Source organism: Lactuca serriola, chromosome 3 (genome assembly GCF_051521515.1).
Source record: "Lactuca serriola cultivar US96UC23 chromosome 3, Lser_US96UC23_V15, whole genome shotgun sequence".
Taxonomy (NCBI): domain Eukaryota; kingdom Viridiplantae; phylum Streptophyta; class Magnoliopsida; order Asterales; family Asteraceae; genus Lactuca; species Lactuca serriola.
The window spans coordinates 143,237,886-143,249,088 of record NC_136410.1 but is presented as its reverse complement, the minus strand read 5'-3'; the positions used below and the strand labels follow the sequence as shown (position 1 = coordinate 143,249,088).

The window sequence follows — 11,203 nt, the reverse complement described above, 5'->3', positions numbered from 1 at the left end:
ACCTAGCGCTCCTGCCTGGTCCGTACTAGACATGATCACTTTTGGAGGAGACAAGGTCAGAGGCGCTGATTGGAGGGTCGTGCGCCCTCAACCGCTAGAGCGCTCTCATTGGCTCCGACGGTAATGCTCTGATCCTGCCCTTTTGTCTCCTGACTGTATCTTTTGTCTTGGAGCAAGGAGCGTTACTTGGCGGGCGCGAGCCTTCTGCCTGTCCGTTTCCCTCCTAGGGACGCCAGCGGGCGCTGAGCCTGCTGGGCTGAGCCTGGCTGGTGTGCCCGGCTCTAGGGCTTGGATGCGGTTCTGCTGTGCTGCCCTAGGCACACCATCAAGTCCCCCAGTCCAGTAGCCATAGCGTTGCAGCGCTAGTTACGGCGTTCTGGACTTAACTGATTGACGCGTGTCCGTCGTTACTCCGCTCTTTATGGCGATGTGACCGCGCTTGACTGCTAACGGTTACGTCAGCGTGTCAGGCATTTGAATGTCCTGCCTCTTCCTTTTCCTTTAAAGGCGATTTATAGAGAACGAATCTCACCATTTCTTCCCTCTTTTCCCTGCGTATTCGTCTTTTCTCTCCTTTCATGGCTAATCTTCCCGGAATTGTCCCTTCTGCCGTCGAGTATCAACAGTTGGAGGCCACTTATGTCTTGTCTCCTTTAGAAGGTGTGGAATTTCCCTCTGCTGGCTCTAGCATCTCTTCTCCCCCTGGGAAAATTGGGGTTTTCCTTAAAACCTTAGATGCTGGCATACGATTTCCTTTGACAGATTTCCAAGAGGAGGTTCTTCAGAAGGATTGTTGTAGTCTTCAGATGTTGACCCCTAATGATTTCAACAAAGTGGTTGCCTTCGAGATGATCTGTAGAGCCAATAGGTATGTTCCCGACTACTTCGTCTTCAAGTTCTTCATCCGGTTTTGCCTTACCGGAGATAAGTGTACTTTTTCGGCCCGGCGAGGGGGACATGCCCTAGTTCGTGATGGGCGCACCCCCAAGAATTGGCAAGACAAGTGGTTGTGGGTGAATCAAGAACTGGTTGGGAGTGGTCGTTACCGTGCCAATGTTTTCGCCGATACTGTCCCTAAGCTTTTCCCTCACAATCAAGAAGTCTCCGATTACCTGAAAAGTGTGCAGGTAACCGCTGAAGATTACTCCGAAGTGTTTCTGTTCGGGGTAGGGATGAGCCCCTCCTGGAGGCGGCGTGGCAAGATGGTGGTGTTCTACTCTGTCATTGATGGTGAGTGTCGTATTCGTCCTATTTCTCTCTTTACTTTACTATTTTGGTGTTTCTCTTAACCGCCTCCATGTGATTTACATTTCATTCTACTTTTCTTTAGGTGTTGAGTCTTCCTTATCCATGGATGAGGTGCTGCGTAAACGCTATCGAGGCAAACTGGAGTTTCGTGAGGTGGATCTGTTTGAGCGTCTTCCCCCTCCTCGTCGGGCAGATCGTCTCAACACCCCTACTCCTCCTGTCCCTCCAGCGGGCTCGTCGGCGTCTGAGGGAGGTCCGTTGCTTGCCCGCCCAATTTCCTTTGTTATGCCAACGGGCGGTGCTCCTTCCCCTTCCCCGGAGGACAGTGAGGACAACAAAGAGGGTATCATTGCTGACGTTCGGCGGATGCAGGGGAAACGGAAAGTTATGCAGGCGATGGGTGAGCCAGTGACTGGTGCTCCTCCTGCCCCCAAGAGGATGCATACTAGGCGCAGCTTTTCTCGTCTGCTGAGCTCGATGAGTTCCACGCCAGTGAGCTCCACTTCTGTTGGCGTGGTTATGATTCCCGATAATGACATGCAACAGTCTGAGGGAGTCAATAGGGCGACTGAACAGCCTGGTTTTCCAGATTTTCTTCAATCCCTTCTCCAAGTGTTCCGTTTGTCCCTTTCAAGCTTTCTCCTGCAAAAGGCCTCGGTCCCCACGGGCCAGTTACAGTCTCCAAAGATGGTGGCCCTGGTGATGGTGCTTCTGGGTCGACGGTTTTTGTGTCATCTTGGGATCTTCGCAACGATTCTCGTCTTTCTGTTCGTGCCAATGCCTTGGAGTTCTCGCTCCATGCCTTCCCTCCAGCTGCAGTGGGGGATATGGATGCGATGGGTAGCCCTGCCCTTGCTCACAACATGGCCTATGCTGTTGCGGAAACGATGTTCTATCTTGTTGCAGGTTCCCGACGCATCCATAGCCTTAGCGAGATGGAGGCTGCTCATGCCACCTGTGGATTGCGTGTGGCAAGCCTGGAGCACCGCCTGGGTGAGCTTGGCGACGATCTTCGCTCAGCTAAAAGGAAATGTGAGTTGCTGGCGTCTGAGAAGAATGTTCTTGATGAGGCTAGGGCTACATTGGAGGCCAAGGTTGATTCTCTAACTCAAATGAATGAAGGTTTAATGATCCAGGTTGAAAGTCTCGAGCGTGGCGCCATTGACCGTGACAAGCTTGTGTCGTCGCTGCAAGCAGATGTGTGCGCTGCTCGTCGAGACTTGGATTGGATGTTGCAAATCGGTGTTGTGCGTATCGTTGATAAGCTGATAGAGCATCCTGACTTTACCAATGCTATCAGTCTTATCCGCCATGCTGCATATATGGTTGGGGTTGAATTTGTCCAGAAAACTTAAAGTGGTGGTGAAGGTGGGGAGGCGGGTGCTGGTTCGTTGTCTGTCGGGCCTGTGGTTAGCGTAAGTGATTCTCTCTTGTCCTTCACTAGCATGGATCATGCAGGTCTGTTGGGTCTGGGAGAGATGGGTATTGATGGTTTGCGAGAGTTGTGTTTTTGGGTTCAGAGGGAACTCCTGAGGATGTTGCAGGTCGTGAGATGATGCTTGTGAATGACATTGGTGTGGGAGGGAATGGTAAAGATCGTGGTGCTAATGGTGATGATCGAACAGGTGTTAGAGGTGATGATGTTGATGAAGTGGTGAATGATAGGGAAGTTTCTGGTGGGTTGGCTGGGAAAGTAGGTGAGGATGATGTTGTGGAGGGGGCTGTGGTTGGTGATAAGGCTGTTGGTGATGGTTCGGAGCCATGAAATTTCTTCGTTTTTTTTAGTCTATGTGTTTTTCTTTGCAATGGTTGAAGCTGCTAAGAACAATGTTATATATATATATATATATATATATATATATATATATATATATATATATATATATATATATATATATATATATATATATATATATATGTTTGACATACACTAAGCATTATCTACTATCTACTTTTTTTTGTTTTGTGCTTGGCTTATTAGCTTATTGCATATTGATCAAGATGTGCCAAATATTTTGCTTTGTTTTTGTTACCATTGACACACTAAGTGTTCTCATTGAATGCACTTAGCACTCATCGTTCAATCATTGGAGATTATTACACTAAGTATGAGAGATCAACAATTGCATTATTATTTAACCGCGGGTTTTTTTAAATACACTAAGTATTAAGCTCATGTCACTTATACATGATATTCTATATATGTCGAGTACTAAACTCATGTCTTTAAACATAGAAATACACTGAGTATCAATTCTCATGTCACTTAGCATGGATAGACGTACTCTAAGTACTCTAAGGTGCAACATACTCAATGGAACATCAACCAACTAGGGTTACATCTTTCCTCTTCCTTAGAAAAAATATTTCTTTAGGTTCCTAGCATTCCATGTTCTTGGAATGGGCCTTCCCTCCATCGTCTCTAACACGTATGCCCCGTTCATGTTTGCCTCTGTGACCCTGTATGGGCCTTCCTACGTTGGGCCCAGCTTTCCCTGGGGTTGTGCCCGACTGGCCTCATTTTTCCTCAAGACATACTCGCCCACTTTGAAGGCCTTCTCCTTTACCCTTTGGTTGTAATACCTTTCTGTTGCATGTTTATACGCAGCTTGGCGTACTCCCGACTCTTCACGTTTCTCCTCTAGGATATCTAAGTTTATCCTCAGGTCTTGTGTGTTGCTTTCCTCATCTTGGTTGGCCACCCTTAGCGTATTCACTGCCACTTCCATGGGGAGCATGGCTTCGGTCCCATATGTCAAGCTGAAAGGGGTTTCCTTTGTTCTTTTCCGTGGCGTAGTCCAATATGACCATAGCACCATTGGTATCTCCTCTACCCAATTCCCTTTTGCTTTGCCCAACCTCTTTTTGATCCCATTGACAATGGTTTGGTTGGACACCTCCGTTTGACCATTCTCTTGAGGGTGTGCCACCGATGTGAAGCGTTCGCTTATCCCTTTGGCAGTGCACCATTCTCTGAATGAGTTCTCAGCCAATTGCAAACCATTGTCGTTGATAAGAACCTTAGGTGTTCCAAATCTTGTCATGATGTTTTTCCACACAAATTTTATCATGTGCCTCCCAGATATGCATGCCAGTGGCTCAGCTTCAATCCACTTTGTGAAATAATCCACGGCTACCACCATATACTTCAGCTTCCCTGGTGCTTCTGGGAATGGACCCACTATGTCTATGCCCCAGTGGTAGAAAGGCCATGGGCTGGATATGTTGCTTAGCGGCTCTGGGGGTTTCTCCTGGACTAGGGCGTAAGACTGACACTCCCAACATTTCTTGGTTACTTCTACCGTGTCTTGATGTATCTTCGGCCAGTATACCCCCATTCGTAGCACCTTTCCTGTCAAAGCCCTCGCCCCTTCGTGTGCGCCTACCTGCCCTGAGTGTGCTTCCTGCAATATCTCTCTCCCCTGGCTTGATCTACACATTTTAGCCATAGAGACGTGAATCCCTTCTTGTACAATTCCCCGTTCACCATTGCGTATGAGGGCGCCTTTATATGTATTTTTCTGGCCTCGTCATGGTCGTCCGGCAACACTCCTCTCTGGAGGTATTCCCGGAACGGTGTCATCCATGTGGGTCCAGCGGGGGTCAAGGTGTTCACCTTCTTTTCATCAATGCTTCTCTCCCAGAGCACCTCCACTAAAACTTTCTTTGACAGGTGGTCAAAACAAGTGGACGCTAGCTTGCTTAAAGCGTCTGCCCTCTTGTTCTCACTTCTGGGTATCTGCTTGATTGTAAATTGGCCGAATGATCCTACCAGTTGCTTTACCATCTTTACATACTTTCCCATTCTTTGGTCTCTTACCTCGAAACTCCCATTGACTTGGTTCGCTGCTAACCTTGAGTCGGTTAGTGCTGTTACAGCTTTCGCACCCATCTGTTCGGCGAGTCACAACCCTGCAAGCAGCGCCTCGTACTCCGCCTCGTTGTTCGATGTATGGAAGTCGAAACGGAGGGCGTAGGTTACCTCTTCTCCTTCTGGGCTAGTCAGGATCAGCCCCGCCCCTGAGCCTTCCCTGCTGGACGCTCCGTCCGTGTACAGGGTCCATGAACCATCTCCGGTAGGGGCCTCTTCAACTACCCACACCTTTTCTTTCGCCGGGTTCCCTCCGTCAGGAATTTCTAGTAAGAAATCAGCCAGCGCCTGCCCTTTGATACTTGTTCTTGGGCGGTAGTTTATATCGTGCTCTCCCAGTTCAATTGCCCACTCGGCCAGCCGACCCGACGTCTCCGGCTTAAGCAAGATCTGTTTAATGGGGTAGCTTGTGAGTACCTCGATTTGATGTGCCTGGAAGTATCGCCTTAATCGTCTCGCATCATAGATGAGTGCTAGCACCAATCTTTCCAGCGTGAGATAGTTGATTTCTGGTCCCTGCAGCGCTCTGCTAACAAAGTATACCGGTCTCTGCTCCCCTTCCCTTTCCACAGCCAATACCGGAATATCGCTTCGCCTAATGTTGAAAGATACACTTGTAATGTTTCTCCAGGGATGGGGGTTGCCAGAGTCGGCAGCTTATGCAGTGCTTCCTTGATTCTCTGGAGCACCTTCTTAGCTTCATTCGTCCATTGGAAATTGTTTTTCTCGATGCATCCCTTTAAGGTGCGGAACAGTGGCATAGCCTTGTCGGCAGATTTCGAGATGAACCTGCTTAGAGCTGTGAGCTTCCCGTTCAGACCTTGTGCATCTCTAAGAGAGTTTGGGGTTGGCGTCTCGATGAACTCGTCGACCTTGGTCGGGCTGGTCTGGATGCCTTGTCTAGTAACATAGTAGCCCAAGAATTTCCCCTCTTCCACTCCAAACGTGCATTTGGCTGGGTTTAGTTTCATCTTGGCCACCTCTAATGTCTTGAAAGTCTCTTTGATGTCTTGCAGGATCTTTTCTTCATTTGGACTCTTAATCACCATATCATCTACATACACCTCAATATTCCTTCCAATTTGTTTGGCGAATATCGAGTCGACTAGCCGCTGGTATGTCGCCCCTGTATTGTTTAACCGGAAAGGCATCTTGGTGTAGCAGAACGTGCCATGGTCTGTATAGAAGGTTGTTTTCTCTTCGTCTTCTTTGCTCATCAATATCTGGTGATACCCTTTGTATGCATCCGAGAAGCATTTTAGCTTAAATCCCTGTAGCGACTCTACCTTCTGATCGATTTCCGGGAGTGGGTAGAAATCCTTAGGGCATGCCTTGTTTAGATCAGAAAAGTCGATGCACATGCGCCACGACCCATCCTGCTTGTGGACCATAACTAGGTTTGCAATCCACGTTGGGAACATCGCCTCCCTTACTATTCCAGCCTCTGTCAGCTTAGACACTTCTGCATTGATCGCCCTGTTACGGTCTCCTCCTTGTACCTGCTTCTTCTGCTTAACCTCTTTTACCCCCGGTTTGATCATTAGCTTATGTTCAATGACCTTCCTTTCTACCCCCACCATATCTGTGGGGGTCCAAGCAAATACATGTTTGTAGCGTTTGAGTAGATCGACCAGTGCTCTTCTTGTGTGGCTTGGGAGGTCGCTTCCAACATTGACCGGCTGGTCGGGGTATCCCTCATTGTTTACCTCCTTCCCCTTTGCAGGATTGCCCCTGGGCCTCTTGGGCCCTTTGGTTATTTCTGCTAGCTTCATAACTGTATAGCACCGCAATTCTCTGGGCGGGGTGGCCAAAATCGTGGCTTCGCCTTTTGGTGTGTCGAATTTCATGATCCCATGCATGGTTGAAGGTACGGCCCCTAGCTTCAAGAGGGCAGTCCTCCCTAGGATGATGTTGTGCTCCACCAAGTGTCAAATGACCACAAAGTCTATCAGGGCGGTCTTCTTCCGCTGCTTGTCGTGGCTAGTGATTGTTAAGGGGAGGTGGATGGTGCCCAACGGCCACAGGCTGTGGCCGGTGAATCCCACCAGCCTACCCGCCGTAGGTCGCAAATTGTCTTTCCAGCGATCCGTAAAGAGCCGGAAACAATGCTCATAGATGATGTCTGCTGAACTCCCGGTGTCGACATAAACCGTATGGATAGTCACGTCTTTGATGGATGCATGTATTAAGTTGTTTCTCCTCCATCTCCTTCTTTAGTACCGAACAGCTTGCTGTATCATGCGTTTTGCTTTTGTGGTACTCACAGTACCGACTCTTAGGTGACTTGGTTGGCTGCTATTTTTCAGACACTGCATATACTTCTGGGCGGCGACCCCGTCTTTCGTCTTTAATAAATGGTCGGAAACGTGGCGGTGTTCTTCTTGCTTGGCCATAGTGTCTTCCTCCCCCCCGGAAATCCGTGTGGGTCGGGTGGTGACGTCTAGTTGCCATAGCATTCAAGTAGGCTTGCTTGGCTACTTCACCATCTTCCTGCCGTAGGTATCGCTCCACTCTTTCTTTCAACTCAGCTCATGTTAGAGGCTTCTTTCCCATGAGTTTTTGTGAGAGGGGCCCAGGAAGGAGTCCCCATGTGAAAGCACCAGCAATGAGCCCTTCGTCATGCCCCGGTACATCCAGCGTAGCGTTTATGAACCTTGTAAAGTATTCTCGAACAGTCTCCCCCTCCCTTTGTTTACAGCCTATAATTGAATGAGAATCGCCTTTGTATTTACGTAGCTGCATGAAGTTGGTGAGGAAGAGGTACTTGAGTTGAGTGAAGTTTGAAATGCTGCCTGGTTGTAGCGTTTTGAACCATGTGTCAGCGTTGCCATCGAGCGTCGCCGAGAAGTATGTGTACCAAAACTTCTCGTTAAGCTTTAGCAACGTCATCGTCCATTCATATGTATCAATGTGGCTATCTGGGTCAATAGTCCCATTGTACGTTTTAAGCGTCGGGAGCTTTGCAGTGTTTGGTATTTCGTAATCCAACAGCTCTTTAACAAACGGAGATGTTATGCTCCGGGAAAAACCATCCTGGTTTGGAGCAATCGACGTCCCTTGCTGGTATTGAGAACTCATTCCATGTTGTAGGGCCGTAAGGTAGCTTGAACTTGGTCCATAAAAGGGGTATGGTTGGAATGGTAACTGGAGGGGATAGCTAGTGGAGAAAGGGTGCATGGATGTAACAAGGTTGATCATTATCGGCTGTTGTAAGCTGTTGTTTGGGGGAATAGTCGGTCCAGTCCATGCTCCAACCGTCGGGTAGACGGGTGGTGAATGGTTCATCATGGTTTGCGCCAATGGTGGTACTAGCGTTGTGGAACTCTGTCCACCAGTCGTCTGGAACGATGTAGGTGTTACGAATGATGGTGAAAGGTTGAAAATATGGCTCGATGTAGGTGCAGTTGAGTGAACTGTTCGCGCCTATTGCAGCGGCGGCGCAAAGAACGGCGGCATCTGAAGCTGTGTAGGCAAAAGTAGCTCCACCGGAGTTGTTCCTTGCTGAGAAAACAACGGTTGCGAAATATTTCTGGCGGTTGTTGTAGAACTTCCTTCGCCCAAAACTGGCATGTTGGTCGCTGTAGGCGGTGGCGTTTCGTCGAACGTCGTCATGGGACGTATGGGACTAATTGGTCGTCCCTCACTACCATTGGACGCCATTGATTCTTGCTTCCGTGCTTCTGTTTGTGTTCTTCGTCTCACAAATGGATGGCGCCAAATGATGGAACCTTGTCCTGGATGAGACCTTGCTTCTGACTCTGGGATGAGATCTTCTTGGTTGCCTGATTATAACTACAAAATCACAAAGAACAAGGGCCGTCAGCCGCTTCCCGGGAGGGTTCCCGGGAGAACGCTCTGACGGTCAAGTTAGAATGACTTTAGGGTTTGTGTTTATTCTCTCAGGATTGGTTAGAGAGCTTACCTCGCTGGTCTTGTGTGCATATCCTTTTATACCTAGCGCTCATGCCTGGTCCGTACAAGACAGGATCACTTTTGGAGGAGACAAGGTCAGAGGCGCTGATTGGAGGGTCGTGCGCCCTAAACTGCTAGAGCGCTCTCATTGGCTCCGACGGTAATGCTCTGATCCTGCCCTTTGTCTCCTGACCGTATCTTTTGTCTTAGAGCAAGGAGCGTTACTTGGCGGGCGCGAGCCTTCTGCCTGTCCGTTTCGCTCCCGGGGGCGCCAGCGGGCGCTGAGCCTGCTGGGCTGAGCCTGGCTGGTGTGCCCGGCTCTAGGGCTTGGACGCGGTTATTCTGTGCTACCCTAGGCACACCATCACAACTATTATCAAAGTCTTCCCAGAATCACATCATAAAACATAATCATGAGGAGCGGTACGATCACGCCTTTGCCTTGCCACGGTCTCCTGAAAAACCTGAAAAACATTAAACCACAACTGTAAGCCCGAAAGCTTAGTGAGATACCCCCAAAATATCAACCACATATACCATACACGCACAACATGTCATATCATAACAGAACACAGAACAACCATGCACTTCGGGTCTACTATGTGACTGGTCCGCCGCACCGGCCTTCAGTCCACCTGGTCCACCCTCCGAGACTAACCATATATATCGAGTCTACAGTATGATTGGTCTGCCCGCACCGGGCCTTCAATCCACCTGGTCCACTCTCTGAGTCTACAGTGTGACTGGTCCGCCCGCACTGGGCCTTTTGTCGGCCTGGTCCACTCACCGAGCCTCGGCACGTCTGGTCCGCCCTCTTGGGGCCTACAGCCTATCCGGACCGCTCGCTGGGCCTTCGGGACAACCGGTCCGCCCTGGGTATGTTGGCCTACAGCACAAAGCAGGACCAGCCTCAACCCAACCCCAGTCCAAAAACCATGTGCACATAAACATTCAATCATATAACAATTCACATTCAATCAAGCCGATCTAGCAGATCACATAACATAACATTATCCTAACCAGGATACCGACCTAACCGGTCACTAGCATAACATCATCCTATATACCAGGATACCGACCTTAACCAGTTCTCTAACATAATACCATCCTAAGTACCAGGATGCAAACATAGCAAAGCAATAACATAACAACGATACCCGGATCACAATCCGCTAAAGGGTCGGACTTGGTGCCTTAGACCCTGTTGATATAGTGAGGATAACTCACCTCGCAACTGTCGACTGAACCGATAAACCCAAGCTGCTCCGACCACTGATCAACACCAAAACACTAAACTCAAAACAAAAGCCAACAATTACCAAAATGCCCCTGGAAATCAACTGGTCAACCCTTGGTCAAAGTCAAAGTCAAAGTCATCCCCTGACTGACTCTACTCGTCGAGTCAACCCGATGACTCGCCGAGTCCCCATGCACAGAACTTCCCCAAACCGCGACTCAACTCGTCGAGTCACCCTGAGACTCGTCGAGTTCTACAACCCTGAGTCCTATCACACTCGACTCACCAAGTCAACCCTTGACTCACCGATTCACAGCTCAACCAGAAGAAAGGTTAGGGCCTCACGACTAGACCCGCCGAGTCTAAGAATAGACTCGCCGAGTCCAAGGCTATCTTCAACAGGCTCGCCGAGTTGTTCTTCCAACTCGTCGAGTCCCTGCTCATCTTCATCTAACTCGCCGAGTTGTTCTTCCAGCTCGTCGAGTTCCAGCCTATCTTCAAGCAACTCGCCGAGTACAACCTTGTGACTCGCCGAGTACCCTTAGATCTGAAACCATACAGAGGCTTTCCAAGCCATGCAGAAGCTCTAAACCATAGATCTACCCTTCTACAAGCCATCCATCACGTAAAGTGGAAAACTTTACGTGAATCTAAGTAGATCTAAGCATGTTACACTCTAGGGTTTGGGTTTGGGACAAAAGAACTTCACCAACAACTCTTGAGCATAGACTTTATGGCTTTCTGGATCATTAGCAACCTAGATCTGAGGTAGCAACCTCAGATCTTACACCGAACTTGAGAAGGACCTCATTTATGCCCCAAAACCCCCCACAAATGATAGATCTAGATGCACAAAAGCTCAAACAGAGGATTATTACCTCAAATGAAGGCTCCCACTGATGAATGAACCAATTCTCTGCAAAGCCCCTTGCTCC

General features: G+C 48.9%; 1 protein-coding gene across 1 annotated transcript; it reads right to left on the bottom strand.

Moving 5' to 3' along the window:
• Positions 1 to 4,630: 4,630 nt before the first annotated feature.
• Positions 4,631 to 5,140, bottom strand: LOC145095759 (uncharacterized). The gene has a single exon (XM_079033587.1). It carries the CDS (start codon positions 5,138 to 5,140, stop codon positions 4,631 to 4,633), a length of 510 nt encoding a protein of 169 aa, XP_078889713.1.
• Positions 5,141 to 11,203: the final 6,063 nt, after the last annotated feature.

Bases quoted from the DNA above. Each gene is read 5' to 3' on its own strand.
- LOC145095759 (XM_079033587.1), bottom strand. From the start codon at position 5,140: ATGGGTGCGAAAGCTGTAACAGCACTAACCGACTCAAGGTTAGCAGCG.